The sequence below is a fragment of the Vidua macroura genome, chromosome 8 (genome assembly GCF_024509145.1).
Source record: "Vidua macroura isolate BioBank_ID:100142 chromosome 8, ASM2450914v1, whole genome shotgun sequence".
NCBI lineage: Eukaryota > Metazoa > Chordata > Aves > Passeriformes > Viduidae > Vidua > Vidua macroura.
Genome location: NC_071578.1, coordinates 6241059 through 6263598, shown reverse-complemented (window position 1 = coordinate 6263598; position 22540 = coordinate 6241059). Strand labels below are relative to the sequence as shown.

The 22540-nt window shown below is 37.3% G+C and overlaps 1 protein-coding gene across 2 annotated transcripts; it reads right to left on the bottom strand.

Annotated features, from left to right (window-relative positions):
- Window positions 1-1039: 1039 nt before the first annotated feature.
- FAM204A (family with sequence similarity 204 member A) lies at window positions 1040-17540 on the bottom strand. 2 transcript variants are annotated; one of them, XM_053983914.1, is made up of 8 exons: window positions 17105-17540; window positions 16678-16988; window positions 15629-15719; window positions 15058-15091; window positions 14370-14469; window positions 12584-12673; window positions 1751-1857; window positions 1040-1403 (listed from the first exon to the last, which is right to left on the bottom strand). In XM_053983914.1, the coding sequence occupies exons 2-8, from the start codon at window positions 16909-16911 to the stop codon at window positions 1352-1354; spliced, it is 708 nt and encodes a 235-aa protein (XP_053839889.1). In that variant the 5' UTR covers window positions 16912-16988; window positions 17105-17540; the 3' UTR covers window positions 1040-1351. The 2 variants fall into 2 exon arrangements, with proteins under 2 accessions (XP_053839889.1, XP_053839888.1); XM_053983913.1 differs by having other exon boundaries at window positions 14370-14472; window positions 17105-17538.
- Between the last annotated feature and the right edge of the window lie 5000 nt (window positions 17541-22540).

The window sequence follows — 22540 nt, the reverse complement described above, 5'->3', positions numbered from 1 at the left end:
TCCTTCCACACAAAAGTTTGCAAAGCAAAGGAGTTTGTAAACTTTTGTGTGAGATTTATGACGTTATACTGCAGAAACCTGTTCAGCCCCCAATTTACAATCCTGGCAATTGTATTCAACTCTGTCATCATAACTAATTACAGCTAACTGCAGATTACCATATTGCAAACTCTCATCTGTGTGAAAGAAATACGATGTTAAAAAAAATCAAATATCCTGAGGGCTAATGAACAAAAATGCACTATTCCATCTTGGGCTGCAAACCTGAACTCTTCGAATTGCTGCCGTAAAACTTCAAATTGCTATTTGTTGGCAAGTTGTTTTAGCCCCAAGTACTTACACAGTAAATCACCATTACACTAATACCATACCTTTGGCCTGAAACATATTAATCTTGGTTAACAATAACTGACATTTACATTACCAAATCAATTCAGGCATTGTGGTGACTAAACATATATGCAAGAGCTTCAGGGAGAAAAGTTATTAGTTTTGAATATGTACTTACTTTTCACTGAGAATAATTTTGAAGAAATATTATCATCAATTCTTGTTATAATCTTATAACATAAACATTCAAATGCTAATTGATCTGTAAGATATTTGACTTGGAGTAAAATCTGCATTTGTATCTTGGGTGCAGTTAACTGTACAACGTAACAGTTCAGATATTTTTCCAAGACATGTATTTGTATATTTTTATCTGGGACTTTTAAAACCTGTGTTCTTAGAAGGAAAGAAAACTGGCAATCTGAAATATCATGAAGGACGTGGCACCAGGATATGACCAATAGTACCAGATCCTTCCAGGACTTTTTTTAGGCTTCTTTTTTTTGTGTGTGTGTTTGTATTTACTAAGGCTATAAATGCCCTTGGTTTAAAAAAGACAGGTTGGGTTTGCTCGTTTTTATTCAGTGTCTTCCCACAACTTACAAGCAGAAAAGGAGTACTTACTGCATTAAGTTTGTGTAGCCCCAGAAGCAAACACACCTCTCTCCTTATACCCACACATTATAATTGCAGTACAGCACAAAACACATTTGGACCAAGGATTTTATTTTGACTTCAGAGAACTCTCTACCAGACTCCAAATGCATCCTGAAATGTGTTACCTTTAGGTTTCATATATAGGAGGAAAATTTAACACAGTATTGATGTTCAGATAGTATTTTTGCTGTATTATTTATAAGAGAGTGACAAAACAAGATAGTGCAGTTCAAAAGCATTAAGATAAATACCAGGCATTTGATGTGTTGTATTTTGGGGGGTTTTATGTTTAGATTTAATAAGTTGCCCACAAAAATTCTTCAAGTAACAACAGGTATTTGACTCCTGAGGAAAATAGGATGGATTACATGTATCCCATGTTGCTTTTTGTTTCCCATCTTTTCTTGGCTTCAAATCTGAAACAGAGCACAAAATCCACATTAGGAATGATGAGGGTATGTGTTTTAGGTATTTAACCACATTATTCTTAACAACAACAAAAATAACTTATTTTTAATACTGTAATAAAGACATGAAGACAAATATAGCCATACAACCACCACTTTATTTCTGATAAAGCCCCCATACTTAAGTCTGATACACTTCTAAAGAAGCCCACCAAAATCCAACAAGGTTAAACTAAACAAATAAGATTAGCACAAGCCTATTTCAACTAAAAAAAAAACATTTAACTGAGATTGTATTGTACACACTTAGTGCCAATGAAACCACAAATGTTTAATTCCACACTCAAATGACTTACCCCCAAGCAAGCTTCTTTTTCTTTTGAGCTTCTTGGGCAGCCTCTGCTTCTTGCTTGGCTTTTACAAAGTTGCGGCAAGCGGCAGCTTTGGCAATTTTCACACCAAGCTAAGACATGAAAAGGAACAAAGGAAAACTGATTAGATGCAAATGGCTCATATGAAATTTAAGCCTCACAAATTACTTGGTCTGATATTGTTTCTCAAAAGTCAATAGATACTAAAATATCTTTCCAATATTAGGCTGATGATGCACTATCAGACTGGACAAACATCTCTTGAGGGAAATAAAAAAGCATAGGATCCTGGGGCAAAAAATCCTTTTCACCAAATCCTTCATTTTCAAAACCAAAAGCAAAGGGCAACAGCTCACTGGATCCTTTTGTTTGTTTTATATAGACAGACATATCCAAATCAGTCTCCATTATTAGGACCAGTCTGTGACCTCAGCTATGCTAAAAAAAATTGAATCAGGTCTTACCAGTGTCAAAAACACCCCAAAAGACATTTTTATACAGGAAGAGCTGCTACCATTAAACATTTTTCACTAGAACCACTAGATATGTTTTAATCAGTCTGTCCAAAAATAAAAGATGCAGTGTCCTTAGTGTCTATTGCCACGTTACAAGCTTTTAGATAGCAAGGGTGTGATATGCCAGCTTTCCATGTAGATGAGTACCACTTCCATAAACTGATGCAAACTGTGAGAATTAGTGAATGTCAACTGCAGGAGTGAAAGGCAGGGAAGAGTAAAGTAGAAAAGGTGGAAGAAGATACAGTGAACTGTGACCAGTTTATTCCCCTTAATTACCATTTGTAACTCGCAGTTACATTTTGTGGTTGGTGCCTTGACTTGACATGATGAATTGGGAAGGAATTCATTCTCCGAAGTTACTGCTGTTCTCCAAGACAAACATGCAATTAATTTACCCCAAATTGCGACAAACCAATGCGGGCAAACAGGTTTTCTTTCAATCCACACTCAAACCTCTTGGAATTAGCAAACAGTTTCTGAGTGGATATTCTAAAAAGTCCCTAAAAAGTCATGGGAGCATCAAAGAAGGGGAGACCCAAGGTGAAGAATACTCTTTAACACCTTGGCTGAAGTTCCACTATTAATGCTAATATACTTGAATAATGTGCACCATCTATACTGACAAATATTTACTCTGAGAAATGCTTTATCCAGGTAAGATGAGAGAGAACTCAAGAACACATCTGCAGGTGTAGATGCACTGACACATTTTCCACAACTATCCCATCAAAACACACAATAGGTAGGTGATCATTTTGTTAACAAAGCAAAAAAAAAACAAAACCAAACCAAAACAAAAAAAACCCCAAACAAACAAAAAAAAACCCAAAACAAAAAAACCCCCACCCAAACCAGCATCACTACAAGCTCTTCTATCTCATGGTCCTCTCAGGGTTCAAGAATGAAGAAAGCAGCCTTTAAGGAAAGTCAGCAAGCACAACTCAGCTTGTGCTTTGTTTGAGGGTCTAAATGCTGGCAACACAAGCAGTTAGGAGCTGAGCATAACAGTTTAAAAGTAAAACAGGTATCTTCATAAACATAATATTTAAAAAGGAAAAATGGGACAAGTTTCTCATCCACTATTTGCATGTGTTATAAGGTCCTAAACATGTACCTTTGGAATCATCTTCATGCACAAAATACTGTGACCAGCTACTTCAAAACTTTTATATTAGCTATGTAATTTTCCCCTGAGCATTAACATTTTTTATTAACAGTAACTCAATGCCAACATCTGAACCGCTAAATTTCAGGTCAAAGACTAAAACATAACATTCTTTTATTTGCATTGTCACTTAACATTTAAGGACAGCTATTAACCTTAATATAATAGCAGTATAAAAATGCTTAAGAAAACTCACCTAAAATATTCAAAAAATGTTTACTTTTAAATTGAAACAGGAGTAATCATTAGTTAAAACAATAGAGCAATCTGATGGCTGAAGTCAGCAGAACCATGCCTTTATTAGAGGTATTTTACCTCCTAAGACACTTGAAAATTAACTTTTACTGTGTGATGAATAACAGAATCTCCTTAAAATATAATCTAGTGTCCTATTGAGCACTTATACACACAAAAATATACATAGGAGAGCTCTAAATAAGTGCTGCAGAAAAATCTTTTTATCTGCACTTTCTGGAAGACAGAATGAGTTCTTCCATCTTTGAAAAGTACAGAAAAAAATGGGATAAGATCCTCTGCAGTGTATGTGGAAGCAAAAGCAGAAGAATTTTGCAGCATTGTTATAATTTTTAGGCTACATAGAGTCAAATTTTCAAGATATGAAAACAAATGTTGCATATAAACACACACAAACATTTTAGGCAGATTAAATGTCTTCTGCTCCCACCCAAACCCAGACATACATCTTCACTCCCTTCTCCCTCCCAGAAGAAATCCATAAAAGCTTGGTCAATGGATTTTACATTAAAAAAAAAAAAACATACTAACATTTCAGGTCATCAGATAACTCAATAAAATACAATCTTGAAAGAAGTAAGAAAGCATGAATAAAAATATATACAACAATTTCTTGTGTAGTCAAAGTATCAGCATTTTCCATATAGAACATCCAATATTTTGCTGCATTTTAATTAAGGTGTCTAAACATTATCACAAAGAACTGCAAATTGGTCAGAGCACGCAGTAAGGAAAATTAAGCTCTAAAGGCTTTTTATCACCATATTTCAGGAACCAAGGGTGTAAAATGTTCTAATTTGGGATATATTAAAAGCCATAAAAGGTCTTTCAAAAAGATTAATGGTACTTTGCTTGGATTTAAGATAAGGGCTTTAGCTGGTTGGAAAAGCAGGGCCCTGGCTAGACCCTTGAGGCATTCATCTTTACAGCCACTTGGAAGATTTGTAAAAGCGTCTGCATAACCTCAAGCAAACGCACTGCGACATTTTTTTTTAAATTCCTTTCAATTTTACAGGTTTAAAGTGTGTAAATCATACTGGGTAGTAAAGCTGATATAATGGTTCATCCTTGTAACACTATATATATTTGTATTTTGAGACAAACTTGAAAAACAACTTAGTTTCGACAGGGCAAAGCCCCTTCCATTTTTGAAATTGACCAATAATCATGTCAAATATCTTACTCTAGATGTTTAATGTAGCATAAATGAAAATTTCCTACTCATCTGAAATTGTTACCTTGTAACAAATATCTGAAGCTTTGCTTCGTTTTGAACACTTTCAAGGCATTTATTTTAAAAAACCAATTATCATACTTTAACTTTTTATGGAATAACAGGTCTCTATGAAAAATATTTATGCCATTCTCTTTTGTTCTTTAATTAAATGAAAACAGATGTTTTCTGAAGTAAAGCGGAACCATTACTGGAGTACTTAAAGTGTTAAGGTCTTTAATTTTTATATCAGTTTGGTCTACAATTCCTGATTGTCTTTACTCAAGCTCAACATTAATGTCAAGCAAGTTACCTAGGAGACGAAAGAGATCAAAGAGACAAAAAACCCTCAAATGTCTGATTAATCAAGCCTGCAAACAGCTTATTTCTTTTAGCCTGCATGCAAGTATGAAAATGAGATTCTGGGAGCCGTACATTGTGCAGATTTGTTCATTCTTATCAGAACAAAGCCAGCGGCAGCTTATTTCATGGATCATTGGCACTGTCATCAGTGCTACACAGAACGGGTGACAGCTCCTCATTTTGAGGCTTGAACAAAATTAGCAAAAAGTCGGCACAAATTAGCCTCTCATCTTTTTAGTAATATGACATTATTCATTTACTTTTTATCCAATTTTTAATTTTTTCCTTGTCAGCTATCCCTTTCTAGTGTTTCTTGCACAGCATCATAAAACACTTTTAAAACAAGCAAAGAAATAGCTGAAGTTGAAATAGAATGTAAAGTTCAGGCAGAAGAGTAAACATTTTTATTAAGTTGCAAGAGAATCTACTGTAACTTCCAGAAAACTTCCTTGCAAATCAGAATATTTAACATTAAATATCACAAAGCAAAGACTCATCTTTAAGATAGGACTGTAAAATGTAAACGCTGAACGATACCAGTACAAGACAACGGAATCAAGAACTGCTCCAGAAATACAAAATATTAAACCTATAAAAGCTTCAACAAAACATCTATATTCAAACAGGTCCTGAAATATCCTATGATCATAGCAGAGAAGCCAAACAGCCTTTTAATACAGTGTTACAGTTTCTCATCAAATATGAATCTAGTTATTTCAGGCTTGCCTCTAGCAATGATTTTCTCCTTTTATGTTATGGAATGTTATCCATTGCTGACGTATATAAAATATATAAAGCAAACAAGAATACCGAGTGGATTTTGCAGTGAAAATTGTTCCCTTTCAATGATGTGCTCAACTTCCCCTTTAAAATACTTTGTAATACCTTTGTTGTATTTTTATGCTGTGTATTATAACATCACATTATATTTGGATGACACAGTAATGGAGAAAGGACAGAAAACTGTTCTAATATTAAGCTCTTTCCTAGACTTCAACATTTAAATGCAAGTAACTTCCTCCATTCACGAGAAAACACAGCATTAAAAAATTAACCATAAGCTGTTAGATGCTTTACAGAGCCCCCTTATAACAAAGGCAGTTTTAAAAAAAGAACTGTAGTACTGTTTTCAGCAATTTCTTTATCTCTGTTCTTCTAAGTAAGAAAGCTTATTAACAAGCTTTGAACTTAAAATCACATTTACAATAATGTGCCATCAACAGTTTTATAAGCTAATTAGAAAAAAAGATTAATTAATGACTGGCTGCTAATAAAATGGCAATCATGAAGAAAGAAACCAAGGGTGCTAAGCTTCAACTACCACCAATTAAGAGCTAATTACAAACAAATTATATATGTGTTTTGCTGTGGGCTTTAATTTACTAAAATGGTTTTAATTAAAAGAGAAAACATGCTGATTAATTGAACTGCAGAAAAAATCTACAGTATAAACTGTGCTTTGTCTGTCTCTTTAATTAGACTTGTAACATCTGAAATCTTTTTTTAAGGTTTGTTAAGGAAAAGATATACATAATTAAGGGAGCATAAGAATGTAATTCTAGGTGATAACCCTGCCATGTTCCAAAGGTTAAAAGAAAACCACCTCAATGGAGTATTTGGAAGCACCTTCACTAAGGTAAGAAAGGAAATCCTTCACAGATAAAAAACCTTTTTTTTTCCTCTTTTTCTTTTGTTTTTTGAGGGGGGGGAGGTGGGGAGGGGCAGTTCTTCCACAACAAGAGTTCCAAGTTAATTTGTGCTTGGTTACACTCCACATAAAATTGCACTACCTCATGTACCTAAAAACACTGTGAGGAATTGTGAACATTGCACAGAACTTAGAAATTTCATTTTACCAACAGAATAGCATCAAGTACTAACTCCTGTCCATCTCTAGCAGTAACATCATCACAATCAATCTACCATTTCCTACCCAGAGTCTCACATGGACACCAGTTTCCAGAATGGTTCCCAGCACTTATAACCAACAAAGTGCCTTGTGTACTTCCCTTTCTAATTTATATGACTAGAGGTTACTTGCAGACAGGAGATACTAATTTGATCATGAGAAAATGGTCAGAACTGATGCATCAAATTTTAAAGACGACAGCAGGACTGATCTTGCTGTAACATGAGGATGATATTCCAGTGAATAGCCAATTAATTTCACCAATTACAATGTAGATCTCTCATTTAAATTTGATTAAATACCAGTGTCCCTATAAATTGCAGCTTTTTAAATCTTTCCCCAAAATGCCAGAAGACACTAAGCCAGGTGCTTAGGAAATACTGTCAAAAAGTCTGAGGTATTTAGAGACTGACAAGTGCTACAGCAATTTAGCACACTAAATTACAAAATATTTTAAAACTTACTTTTGACAGGTAAGTCTAATATGGTCAAGATTATTTGTGTTCAAGTTACAGTCCTCAGGCTAATGTCTTCTTAGACAATGTGGCACCTGCCTACCAGGCAGTTCACACAAAAAACACCAGTAAGTGCAAAGTTTGGGCTTTAGTCAGGTTAGTTCTCACAGTATTAGAGCCATAAGAAATCTGTATTCTGCATTTTGAGACACCAAACCATGATTTGAGCACAGAAGTACTATGAAAAAACCTCTTTCTCTAGGGGGAATTTAAGGAGTGGAGGTGGGGAATCTTTTAAGATTTTTTTGGTTTGCCTATGAAAATAATTTTTACAAGTACCACTCCAAACTGAAACTGATTTATAGCAGAGTGAAATTACCAGACATCTGCACATACCATCCTTACTCAAAGGGATAAACACATCCAGCTATGCACAGTCACAGTGCTCTAATTTATCAACATTTATTCTTCAAAAAAAAAAATCTAGGTGGATTCCCACTAACACAGTAGGAAGAATTTAATTACATCTCAAGACAGAATTCCAGAAACATTTTTACAAAGCATTAAGAAGTTGACATAATTCCAAGTGTCTGTTCCTAGCTCCATAACCCAAGTATCTGCTACTATTAGATCTCAGCTATCCTACCCTAAGGCATCACCAAAAAATCATGTCATTTCCACATAAATGTTCACATGAACTTTATTCTCTTAATAACTTTCATTCTAAAAGGCTCAGATTTTTTTTGGTAACTCCTACATTAACATTTCTACTGGCATCTCTCAAGTTAAATAAGTCATCCTTAAATGCAATGTTCAACCAACAGCTTTAGGTATGCCAGTCTACACCTGAAAAGCACAACTATAAAACATGAAGGACTCTGCCCATGCTGGAAGCCCTGGAACGTGATAACAAAGACAGCTACTGGATTACAGCAATAAACACTAACTGTGCATATTGTACCAGGCACACTGCAATGAATTGCTCATTTCTTTAATAACAATAGTACTGTACTACAGGTATTAAAGAAATAATTCAGTAGTCTAACTGTGCTTGAAGCTCTACAGTGAATTAAGGAGTATGACCCACCTGCATTATTTTGCTGCTCAACACATTTATCAAAGCAGCGTTGATCTTGGACACTGTAATTGCATCACAGCACTGAGGTGCTCCAGCCAGAAGCTGCAGGAGCAGAGTTACTGAAGGCCTAAATTATTCTCTACAACATAATGCAGAGATGCCCATATTTTCTTCATGAAAAAAACTTCACTTGTGTATAAATTAATGAAATCAAGAACTTCAGGCTCACCAGACCTCTCAGGGAAGCAGAACACCCCACAAGAGAACGTGCTGTGGGGATGGCCAAAGATGCCACAGGTAGAGATCTGCTACCCTGATGACTGATAGCAGGAGACAAGGGGTAACACTTGGCAGTGTATTCAGCAGTGTAATACATACAGTTCATTTTCATAATAGAAATGCAAGTGCCAACAAAAAAGGGGGAACACACCAGCCAGTCTCAAAAGGTACATATGAATCCACCCATGCAGCCACCAGTAAATACATCCTCATGCAGGAGGCATTCAAGTTCTAATTCTCACTCCAAAACCTTGAATGTTCGTGGACTGAAGCTTTGTTTTAAAATCAGCATTTGTGTGTATTTGTCAAAGCAAAGGAAACAACAAATAATATATTGCCCAAAGCCTCATTTAATGCAGTGCAGTGGCATTTTCCTTAAAGAACCTGCAACAAGTACCACTTGGAAACCCGGAGACCCAAAACTTTAAAGCAGTATCATTTAGGTTTTTGGAATGCAAAATTCCATGATGCACTGACAGCTGCTAGATTATGCATATTGCCTAAGTCATCAGCGATTTTAAATGAATCTGATTTAAAAAAACCTTTTCTCACTGTGTCACGACGACAGGATATTGACAGCATCATTTTGACATTCCTTTGCTTTTTAGGACATGTTTCTACCGTCTATACTCATCATCTGTTTATTTTTGGCTTCATTTTTCTAAATACTGAAGCTGCCCTATCAGTTTCACAGGCTTATAAATGTTATACATCAAAAATTAGTTTCACTTATTAAGGCAGGAAACGGCTGTAAGAACTCTGGGATCTGTGCCTCAAAGCAAAAGCTTTATCAGCAGGTTCCAGTCACTGCTTCTTGCAAAAGAAAATGGTGCCGATTAAAACCCCATACACCTGATTTCAAAAAGAACACCTACCCACTGAACATTTCTCACATGGCTGCAAGGGGGGCTGCACCCCAAACACCAGACAGCTGTTTCTCACACACTCCCTGTCCCCAGCCCTGTAACACTGCTCCAGAAAAATGAAAACTATACATAAAGAGATGAAGTTGAGATAAAAGAACAATAACTCATCCACTTATTACTCCAGACTTCAGAAGTGGTGTACTTCAATACAGCCACAGTGCAGTTCCATGCCTGACTTGCTCACAGAGCTGTGTTGCATTTGGAAGTTAGAGGGATACAAATAGCCACATAATTTAAAAACTAACTCACTTTTTAGAGGTATTGTATATTAAAAACAACATTTCTGTAAACTGCTAAGAGAAAAAAAGTAGCAATTGAATGAATACAACAAGAAAGCAGTATTTTATTAAGTGTACTTGTATACAAAACAATGACTGTTCAATCAGCTTCTTCCATAATCAAATCCTCTTTTTAGAGTTCTTCACTGAAACAGTCACTGTTAGAAGAATTTCCTTAGAAAAAAAAAGTATTTTAAAAGATCCATTAAAAAAAAAGCTTCTGAAAAATCACAAAGAAAAATGAACCTTGCAGTGGGCAATGGAGCACATCTCTACAAGAGCAGAGAACCCCAGTGAATTCACATGGATTCTGCCTCGACAGAACTCCTCATGAGAGATCAAGCCAGGCATTTGAGTTTTCCTTCTTTCAACATATTATTTGTTCAGATAAACCCACTTAACCAAAACCAAGTCAAGGCTGTGAATACTAATAATGTTTCAAGCATTTTGTTTTCAGAATTACAACATGCTAATATTTGAAAGTCAACAATTTGGAGCTAATGTTCCACAAATAATAATACACTGCTGCAGCACCTGGGATATGCTAGATGTTGTATAATCCCATGGCTACCAAAATCAGATAACAGTTTATCATAAATATTACAAAACCTTAAAACTTCTTACATTAATTTGTTTTTATAGTCAAACAATTTGCACTAGAACCTCAGTATGTTTTATTGATTATAATACTCCAGCCACTTTAGAGGAGATGGGATAATGACATTTGTGAAGGAGAACAGCAAGTGTTTTTCATGTTGTACACATGAAAGGTAATAAAACAGTCAGAAGCTGGTGAGACTTAAAGGGAACATCAGGACACATTCCTACCACTGTCAATAGCTGTAATCTTTGCAGACTCAAGTTTTGTGATCACTGGTGACAAGGCAGGTAAGAGTCTAGTCATTAGAAACTGCCCTGAGAGACTAAATGGAGGAGTTTAATGATTTTGTAAGAATAGTCACTGAGGAACAGTTACTTTTACCTAACCTCAGAGAACCTTAAGAACTGTATTTCCCACTTCAAAAGCTGTCTGTTTTTAAAGCCATCACAATATTGTAATACATTGCACTAAACAGATTCAAATCTGCAATTTTAGATTGAAGCTTAGTTTAAAACACTGTATTTAAGAAACATTTAAAATATTTGTATGAGAATGAGAAGCAGCTAAAATTTGTCTTTGCTTTCCTAATACCTTTGAATTTTGCAAGCATATACAGTGGACAAAAAATTCCCATTACCTCTGTGAAGATGGAAGAATATGCAAGATAAAGGAATGAAAGCAAAAATTACATAATTATTTTTTAGTATAAATCTAGAAGATTTATAGTTTAAATCATACTTCTTAGATGACTTTAAAAAGATCACATTTCTACTCACTGAAATAGTATTTTTTTTTCTTACCTGGCTTCAAAACTGTTAAACTATATTATCCTATTTTCTTCCTCTACATTTTCTCCCCCATGCACAACTAGCAGTGGGGAAAACAGCCTTTGTGGACTTCAGTTATTTTTATTTCAGCTGCCTCCACTTACCCTATGTGCACAAATTGAACAATTTCTTAAATGAAGGTACCAGAGCTATCTGATAGATTCCTCACCAGTTTTAAGTATTCACTAAGATCTGTACATACAGATGTTTTTCTCCACTTTTGTGGCAAAGAGAGCACAGCTTTCATGAAATTACTCAGCTACACCAACTATCAAGACAACATCTTGAAAAAATTGTGTTACTTTGGACTTGGTTTTAGGTATGTATTTATACACTGAACCACTATGACAAGGAGAAAAAAATATCCAACACAATTCTAAGGCTACAGCAGTAGTACAGAGAGACAACCATCTACTCCCATTCTTCTTCAGAATTCTTCCAGCCATCAACTCCTGACCATGTGAATACACAGATAAACAAATACTGGCACACAGCTTGGGGTTCATATGTCCTCATTTGCTCTATCTCTACCTGTCCTGAGGCTTCCCAAGCTTATAGATGAGGTAATGCCAAAAAAAAATTATGAGGCACAGGGAACTGAGAGAAAGGGAACATCCCATTCCTGTTCTCTTGGCTTGCAAAATGGAAAAAATCAAAAGGTCAACACAGATGACCAGATACCAGCTCTTCTGAGTTGAGGAGTGAGCAGCAAGGATCTAAAGCAAGGTTACTTGGGACAGTTCATGGATGTCTTTTCAATTCTTAAACACAGCTACAGCTGTCCAAGCATTGCTAGATCAGCAGCAAGTCCTGAAATCACTGACAGGAATCTGTTCAGGAAACGGGAAAGATGCTGCAAACAACCTTCAATGCTGTTTTACTCAAGACACTTTTAGTCCAGATGTGCAAAACTTAATGACCCCTCAGAGCTTTTGTTAACAGCCCACTTACCTCACGAGTGGCTAATCTGTCACTCAGCTCCTCAGCCTTGGCAATGTCACCTTCAGCCACACACTTCTCTATGCTCAGTTCAAGGCCAGACTAGGGAAAAAAAAAAAGGTAAATGCCTTCAGAAAAAAAGAACATATTTAAAAGGAGTACCTCCTTTCTAAAAATATTTCTTTCAAAAAATTCTTTAAGACACTGCATAAACCTGCAATTTCTGTGTACCACAAATCACTCTGTCTGTGTATTGTAATGGACAGTATAATTAAGAATTCACTGAGAGGCCGCCTGAGCACAAATCATTGCATTAGTTCCACCTTATGTGCAGGATAATACTATAGGTTAAAAAAATTACACGGGCTAGTTTATGCCTGTCACAATAAAATTTCATCTGAAGATCTGGCTTATCTCTTCCATCCCTGGAGCTTTCTAAACAAAATGTGAAATGTATGTGTCAGGTAACATGAAGAATGGCAATTACCACTGTATCGTTACAGTTCTAAGATCTTATCTTTACCCAAAAAAACAGAGTTCTGGCACAAAGCCACTCCACTATGATAATAAATTAAAAATTCTAGCAGCCTTATAGAAAACAATGAAAAAGCTTCAGGATTTAAGGGTTGTTTTCTTATTTTCAGGGTAAATATAACTTGTTTAATGGCAACAGTTACAAATAACATAATAAAAAGTAACTACTTCCTGGAAATTATGGTTGTAAATTTTTGATGCAGTACAGAAGGGTAGCACTGACTTCAGAATTTCACAAAAAACCTCACTCTCATAACAAAAGATAATTTACAGCCTCACTGATTTTAAATATTAGTGAACTAAAGAAAATACATTTGACAGTTCCATAACATACACTTTTTTAAGAGATAAAAATGAAAAAGCTAATGGAATTCTTGAGAAACAGTGATTTGCAAACACTGCACTTGAATTATTTCAGGAGGTAGTTGAAAAAAAATGCACAATTGGAAGTTAGAGTGATGGCAAATTATGTTAAGATGCCTTTTCTGAAAATAGTGAGATGTATCTTCCACTAGTGATACTATCCCTGAAATTACAATGAAACCATCTGCATTTTAACACTTTGGGCCTTATTCCAGATCCATCCTGACCACTTTAATGACAACTAAATAGCCACCAAAAGTAAGAAGCAAACCAATCTTCAGGACATGTATGTAGAAACTTACTTTAAGAAAATGAAAAATACAAAAATTATCATAAAGGAAGCTATCTGAACATTTCATGTGCTAGAACTTACAGAGAACTTTATAAGAAATATTACAGAACCAACAGCACTACCAGAAAGTCACAATGTATTGAGAGTCTTAACTTATCCATCGTGTGTGCCAATTAGTTCAGATATGACTAGTTACACAGTAATATTTATGAACAGATTGTGTTATGAATCCAGTCAAAATGTCTGCTAGGTTTGCACCTTTAATTCTTGTAACCACTGCTGTCAACTGAAAAATTTATGTGACACATTTCGAAGTTAAAACATGATGAAATAAAATAAAAGGAAAAGTCAAACAATGCATATGAAGTGTTCTGTCTCTCACAACAGGAAAAAACAAAACCAGACAGGAAACAACCCTGGATACTGTCTTAAAAGAAAGCACAGCAAAGACAAAAGGACATTTATTTAAAAAGTTCACAAAATTATCCTTCCTCAGAGTGACTGTATCTTTTACTCTCAAATAGCCTCAGTTTCATTACTATCTCAGTTAAGAACAAGTTATTTTACTGCCAAACACAAGCTGACACTGCCCTTTGTAATAACAGTCACCTTTTGTGGAGCCCTGCTGTCCACAGGTGATTCAAATCTATCATTGATTCCAAAGTATTGTGTAAGTTCTTTCCATTTCTCTTCATTTTCCAACTGCTGACTACTAAAAACAAACAAACAAACAAGTCATTACCATAACCACTTCCCTTTCCACAACTTGTAATATCCTTTTCAAAGCTAAAATAAACTCTTCCATTTGGCAGACATGGTCTTTTCACCCATTCAAGTTTTAAATGAAGTTAAATTAATGAAAATTAATTATCCCTCCCCCTTTGTGTACGTGTAATTTCACATTCTTGAAAGCAAGCTGATAGAATCACAGAACCATTCAAGTTGAAAAAGTTCTTAAAGATCAAGTCTAACCACAAATCTAACACTGCCAAGGAGGAAAAAGAAGGGAAGGAGCAGCCTGAACAGGAGCTTGTATGAAGGAAGCAGGAAGAACATTAAGTCTATCAGAAGTTACATTAAATGATACATTTGTGTTGATTTTTAAAATCAAGCAACAACACTCCATCAAGCAATCACCAGTACAAATTCAGCCTGCCCAACAGAGACATTGAACAAATTTAAAAGATATTTTACACAATGCTCAAAAGCTAGGCTTTGGCTATGAATGTGGTAAGGCTTATTGCAAGTTTTGCCTGCTACTAACAGACCTCAGGTAATCCCATTGACCTGGTTATACCTTTTAGCCACTTCATCAGTCTTTCTCTGTTTTGCTAAGGGGAAAAAAAAAAAGAAAAAATAATCCAACATTACTCAGTGATACCCCACAGCATCCAATGAAGTTAAAAGAGCTTTAATTGGTTACATTTCCTTTGAAAGATCAATACACAGGGATTTTTACCCAATGATCATGTGGATTTAAACCACTCAGCTGTAAGAAACTCCTGCAATATCTGTGAAGTTTTAACCAGAATGTGCAAAAGCAATTTTTGTAGAACTACTGAAATACACTTAACCATTATAAATCAGTATTAACTGAGTAAGTTCTGCCTCCTTTTTAAGGAGAGGACAAATATATTATTTGCATTCTATGTAGCAATCTACAACCTCACTACAACCTTGCAAGTGATGCAAACAAGTGGAAAAATAAAATCCTAGATAACAGCCAGAATACAATTCTTAATTAAAAAAAAAAAAAAAACACAAGAAAAAACCCCTCAAAAACCAAAAACACCAACCCCACAAAACAGCATGTATTGATACTAATTCAATTGAAAAAAAATAAATTCTAATGATCATTAAAAAACCACCTTTTCGGCGGCGCTTTCTTTTTCGGCACCTGTTTTCCTCTTTCACTTGCATTTTCATTTCACGGTGTTTCTTCTGAAGCTCCACAAATTTCTACAAGATTAGGAAAAAGCAAGTCAGTATTTTTCATTTTCCCCCCATTTTTAAGAAATTACACAGGGAAATGTATAATTACCCACAGTGCCTTGTGTTATATATTACATCCCAATCTATAAATTGAGACTATGAGACTCTGATGGTGTTAAACTGGAACTGGTGCTCATCTTTCACCACCTCTCTCTGACTTTCTGCCCTCCCTACATCCCAGGACTGTTCAGATCTGACAGTTCTCTCATAGGATGTGACACAAAACACACTTTTGCTTGTTGTGCACTCCTGGGCTATAACATATGTTTTTATTGCCTAGCTGGTAGTTTGTAATCCACAAATTAGTGACAGCATGGTCCTTGCACAGCAGGCTACCTACAAGGACTGAAGGATGAAAGAAGGCAATTATTTTTTGCCAATTCTTATTTTGAATCCAAAGCCTTAAACACATTGGTTTTTTAAGGTTTTTTTGTTTTCCCCAGTCTTTAAATGCAACTGCAAAATCAGGAGGTTATAAGGAACTCTTGAGTCTGCATGCTTGCAATTAACCCATACAGCAAACAGCAGGGCACACCTCCCCTTGCCAGGGGTGCAGCACCCCCACAGAGGCTGAAACACTGAGCTGTAAATCCTTACCAATGCAGAAAGCAGCTACCAAGCAGCTCAGACCCAAGAACCACTGAAAACACAAGTTTTATGCAATTGTATAGTAATGATAACTCCTTGCTCTGCCTTCAATCATCACCAAATTACCATCTAATTACTTCCTTCCTAAAGTCCTCACTTCAAACAATCAAAGGTTTGTATACTCAGATCATATTTTATCCAATTTCAGATTTGTATATTGACTATTCAACACTGAATTACTTAAATCTAAAAATCATATTGAGATTTCTCAATCTCATCAAATGGCTATTTGATTACACTGCATTATGCTCATCTGCAGACCTGTAAAGATACATACATTCCAGATATTTACAGAAACTCCAGGAGGGCACGTTTGAGATTCACTTTCTTCATCTGTCACGGGTACAAGAGGTTCACTGCTGGCATTACTTTCCTGTCCAGTCCCCTGAACTGTTTCAGTGTCTTCTTTTGCATCTTGCTTTGAACAGGAATCAGGTGATTCATCCCCATCATCAGAACTTAGATCAACATCACTTTCGTTCAGTCCTGGAGGTAACAGCCCACTCCACATCTTCCAGTTTACGTAAGCCCAAACTATTTAAAGTCACTGCAAAGACACCAGGTTACCCATCCCAACACAAAAACAACCTGCAGAAGGGAGAAACAGGAACAGCAAAACACGTCATCAGAAATATTTTTGGTTTTTCTACAGAAATATCATTACATGTTTTAGACAAGCACATTATAAAGGTGCTAACACTTACTATTTCAGAAAGAAGACGAGAACTTGATTACAGAGGCTGAGACTGCTGGCTCTTCCTTCCCCCACTCCTTGTCCTTTAAAGTTGTGCCCCTATGCGTTTGCTTACAGCTCCTTTCAGTTTGGGGACGACACTGTAGCAAACGCGTCCCGTGCCTCCACATGGGCAACTTCCCGGGACAACACAGCCACCCCCCTCGCCCCGGGCCGCGGCAGGGGAGAGCCGGGCAGGGGAGAGCCGGGCAGGGGAGAGCCGGGCAGGGGAGAGCCCGTCCGGGGAGGCGGCAGGCCGGGGAAGCGATGTGGGGGGCAGCTCCGGAGACAGCGAAGCGAAGAGAAACGCGGCTCAAGGCCGGCCTAGGGGAAGGCAGCCGGCGCTCGCCGTCCCGCCGGTGCCCGCAGGGCCGGCGGCGCTGCCGGAGCCCCCTCGGTGCCGCCGCCCAGCCCCGCGCCCGCCGCCCGCGGCCGTGTTTACCTGGCCGCCATCTTGGCACCGCCGGAACACCCCGCGCGCGGATTGGGCGGGGCGGCGCAGCCAATCAGCGGGCGCGCCGGGCGCCGCGGCAGCGGGGCGGGGCGGCCCCGCAGGGCCCGGGGGTGCCGGGGCGGGGCGGCCATGGCGGGCGGCGCCGTGAGGGGAGCGCGGCGGGGCTGGGGGAGCGGCGTGTGCCCGCCAGGGGCTGTCAGAGTCTCAGATCGTTTAGGTTGGAAAAGGCCTCCGAGATGACCAAGTCCAACTTACGACCCAACGCCACTGTGTCCACCAGACCATGACACAGTGTGCTACATGCAGTCTTCCCTGGAGTCACATCCAGGTCTAGTGGTTCCATCACGTCCCTGGGCAGCCCATTCCAATGTTTAGTCACCCTTTCAGTGAAAAAAATTACTCCTAATGTCCAACTTTAATCTCAAATGATGCAACAGAAGGCATCAATTTCCTCTCATCAAATCTCTGTCTCCCTGGGAGCAGAGCCCGAAGCCAGTTTGGCTCCTACCTCCTGCCAGGGAGTCTTGGAGACCAATAATGTCCCCCTTGAATCTCTTTTTCTCCAGACTAAACACCCCCAACTCCCTCAGCTGCTCCTCATTAGACTTGAGTTTCTTTCAGAAAAAGGACGAGCATCAAGTTGTATAGCAATGGCACATGGCATCTCTTCCAACAGTAAGCCCTGTGTAGTTAAGCCACACAAAAATGTTTATGCCGGGACAGAATGGTGAGGGTCATACTCTTCAAGAATTGAAAAAATCCTTCTAAAGTTCTCAGTAGTGCCTCGGATTAATGTGGTAAAGAGAAAACCACAAAAGTGCAAAGTCTGTGCAGAGCAAAGGAATTGTTTATCTCTAAGATTCTGTTACACCTTGTCCTTTCAGCTCTCATAGGCAAGGCAGACGACACAGGTATTTAACAGCAGCCTGAACATGATTCAGCAAGAACGTCTTGCATAGAAGGAGCAACAGGAAGGGAGGCACAAGGAGAAGATGAAGGGACAAGGCTGACATCACTGAAATGTGTCTGAAAGACAGGAGGTTTCCCATCTTCCAAATAATTTGTGAGAAGATGTACTTTTGAGTGACAGTTTGATAGGCTGAAAACTGTATCTCAGTATGATAATGAGACTTTTGAGAAAGGAATTGCTGACCCCAAACCACAACATGACCCAGCTGTGGACAAACAAGAGGGGAATGAGAAAAGGGCAAGGGTTATGAAGGTGGATAATTGGGAGTATGGCTATGAGTAGGGATTTCCTGGTTGATCCCAGCTTCTGGGATTGGCTGTGCATGGAAGGAAAAACTAAATGCCTTTCTCAGGGACATAAATCAGATCTTCAGATTGTTTTCCTTTTATGCCATAATTTTACATCCTCAGATTCATTTCTAAAATCAATTAATTCCGTAAGTAATCACTTTTTCATGAACTACATGTAAATTTCACACTCAGCTTGCTAACTAGGTTTTCCTCTCATCTGGGAAATCAATTTTTAAGAGAGTTATTTTATTTACATTGAATAATTGGTTGTATTTGGTACACAGATAACTGGTAATTAATAACTGTATTGATACTGGATATTCATTGCCATTTGTTCTAGCGAGTTGTTAGACCATTAGGCTGCATGATATTTTCTTAATGTGACCCAGTTTGAACACACTCAACAAATTAAAAGGTGTGTGACATCTTTATGACCTGTAAATCTATATGTTTGGTAGGGATACATTTCCAGAAAGGCAAATTTAATTTCATTACACAATTTGCATCCAAACATGCTCCTTTTTTAGTATCTATAACCAATTTGTAGCAAGAATGGCACTGGTGGTGCACACAAATGAAGTACTTGAATATCCACATTAACTGCGTTTTATAATTACAAATTAAATGTAATTGTCATTTTAAAAGCCACATTTTCAGGGTAATCTCCAGTCCTCTTACAAAAAAAAAAAAAAAAAATCTGACTTCTCACAGGTTGTTCCATAGAAAAAATGGTGGCAGGAGCTCCTGCTGGACTTTCATCTGTCCAGAAGTATTTGTATTCACAAGTGAAGTGCTTGCTGAATCTACAAAAGAGTTTGCTGGCTACGTATCAGAATTTGCAACTTTCTGCTGGGTTTTTGTGTTGAAATAATGTGTAAAGTCTTTTTATCTGCAGAAGAAAATAGAAGGCAGCACAACCTTGTGACCAACCCTGATGTCCCTACATCAAATTTGTGAGGGCTGCTATTGTGGCCAACACTTGATTCGGTGTCAGATTTTTCTGATGGCAAATTTCTGTTCCCCATTGAGCAAATATTCAAATAATCTGATTTATTTCCTTTTGGTCAACTGATCTAATTTCCTTTCTCACTTGAATTCCTGTCCTGGAGGCTTGCCAAACCATGACTCATGAATGAAACGAGTCATGCCTTTGAGATTCCTGTGGAACATCAAACTGGCACAACACAGTAATTACAACTTAGGTATTTCTGATGCTGTTATTAAAAAAACGACTTGAACTTTAGAAGGAAGGACTACTGCAATTAAATGTAACTTCAAGTTTAATTTGAATCTTCCAGGATCTCTATGGTTTGTCAGGTTGTAGGCAATTTTCTCTTTATCCATCTTTATCTCTTCCTTTACCTGCTGTGGGATATTTACAGACACAGCCATGAGTCCCAATCCTGGTAGTGTTCTTTGTCAGATGTATTTTGGGTTCTTTTTGAAACTCTCTTAATGAGTAGCAGCCACAGAAGAGGTGAGAGTTGTCAGATCCCAGAAAAGCTGAAGGCTGTGTGTGCGCCAGGTCCCCATGGCAGGTTCTCACAGTGCAATTCACATTTGCAGGCCAGCTATAGAACACACTGAAGTTCTGATCTAGTTCCTTGGATATAGGTTTGAAAACATGTTTAGCTAATCACAAATACTCCTGTACATACTTATTTCCACAAAATATAAACAATTTCCTAGTGCAGAAATGAACTACTCCAACTTACATTTTGCATTATTATCTGGTTTTTTTTAGCAGTAAATGAGGACAATAAGGAACTTTTTCTTAAGCAGTAAAATATGTCACATTCTATCCTTTTGAAATGGTGTTTTCAAACTGTGTCAAAATGATCAAGAACTGGATTCGTCTTTAAACATAATATGAAGGCCTTATTGTATTAGCAGATTACAGTCATTGTGTTAGTATACTATCTACCTTGTATTCATTTTTGCTAACATAATGAGAAATTTTTCTAGCATGGTTATATTTTAATACAATAAAATAGTGTTGGAAGGGAAAATTAGTATGATTTTAAAGAGAGATGTAAAGACAATAAAATAGCCTCTGAGTTTTCTTTCCTAAACTTTTAATTTGATGCTAACTTAAAATATACTTTTTATCAATCCATGGAAATAATTATAGTCAAATGAACATTTAAAGTCAGTTAAAAGGTTTACAGATGGCTTTTTACCACATACTCTGCTATATGAGATCTAAGCAAGTCTGCCTAGATGTTTCTAAATTTTCTTATTTTAGAGAAGAACATAACTGATTAATGTAGCATCAAGCACTCAGCTTTAATGAGAATATTTTCGTGGCTCCATTTACAATGTCCTTGCTCCTCTGAGGTTTTCATTTTGATGAATTTCTGAGTATAGAATCAGAAAGACATGTCTGTGTTTTCAGCATCAGCAGCCCATGAACAGGTTGCTTTCTCTACTCTTTAAAAAAGGCATTTCTAAAGCACTAACACACAGTGGGTATTCAGGGAGGAAGTAAGACCTGTTTAAAATTCCAGATTGAAGCTTGGAAGATCTGTACTCCGTTCCCATTTTTGCACAGGATTCTTCTAAGGAGTGAACAAGGTATTTTCAGCTTTTATGCCTCACAGGTGGAAGTGTTCTCATCCCCCTTGTCTGTTGTGACCATAGACTGTGAAGGCTTTGAGCCCATCTGGACTCCAGGGCATCAACAGACACTGGCCAGGGCTGTGCAGGATTTCAGAGAGTCAAGCCAAGGAACAAATAACAATTGCACAAATTAATCTTGCAGTGTAGGTCTGACAAAAAAAGTGCAAGAGCTTCAAGGTGCTGATGATCTGGAATAAGTTTTTTGCAGAAGGCAAAAGCATCAGTGAGCAGTTGGAGATGTACCCATACCAACCTTACCCTGGCTCGACTGGATCCCAGCAGGGGCAGGCAGTGAGGTCGTGAAGTTCACTTCTGTTGTGCCACAGCCTTTAGTCATCCCTTTGGGGTTCCCTTGGGGTGTGGGGACTCTGGTGTTTTCTGACCTGACCCCTCTGCTGCTGCATTTGTTATTTTGAGTGTGGGATATGTTTTATGGAACCTGAAGTTGTGTAATTCACTACAATGTGAGGGTTTTCACCTGGTATTGGACAAATTTCATTGATCCAAATATATCAATCCAAATTTTGTTGTAATGAATACAAAATCTTTATGCTGGGTTGGGATCTTGGATGCATTTCTGGAATAGAAGAGAAACACCCTTCTTCCATATCACCAAATGGAGTAGCACCTGCCTTTTTTTACACAAAAAGAGTCAAAGCAGTTTTCTTAACCTCTCAAAGAATTTTGCTTTGTGTATTAATGGATGTTGTTTAGAAGTACAATAGGGAGTCTTACAGCTCATGTGGCACTCAGATATGGAGCTAGGGCATGGTACTTAACCTCTCCTTGATTTAGTTTGTGAAACAAACAGCGCTATTTTAACTATTTTTCAAGGATATTAGATAAAATTAATTAGTTTAGTATTTGTACTGCAATAAAGGTCTATATAATTGGAAAGTCTTATAAGAATCTCAATCGTTTTATTTTTGTGTTGATTTAACTTTGAAGGGCTAGTTTTGTTACTTTGTAGTGTATTTGAAGTGTGCTATTGTTTCATTTTTATAAATAACAGCTGATTTTTCAAGCTCCTGTAGCTTGAACCTATTTAGTCGCTGTGTATGCCAATGCCCTCTA

What these genes read in the sequence shown, in the direction of transcription:
- FAM204A (XM_053983913.1), bottom strand. Translation starts at nt 16,911, where the DNA reads ATGTGGAGTGGGCTGTTACCTCCAGGACTGAACGAAAGTGATGTTGAT. An exon ending in AAGAAAGCGCCGCCGAAAAG is followed by an intron (nt 15,092 to 15,628) that starts GTGGTTTTTTAA and finishes TTTTCCCCTTAG; the next exon opens with CAAAACAGAGAAAGACTGAT. An exon ending in ACAGATTAGCCACTCGTGAG is followed by an intron (nt 1,858 to 12,583) that starts GTAAGTGGGCTG and finishes TTCATGTCTTAG; the next exon opens with CTTGGTGTGAAAATTGCCAA.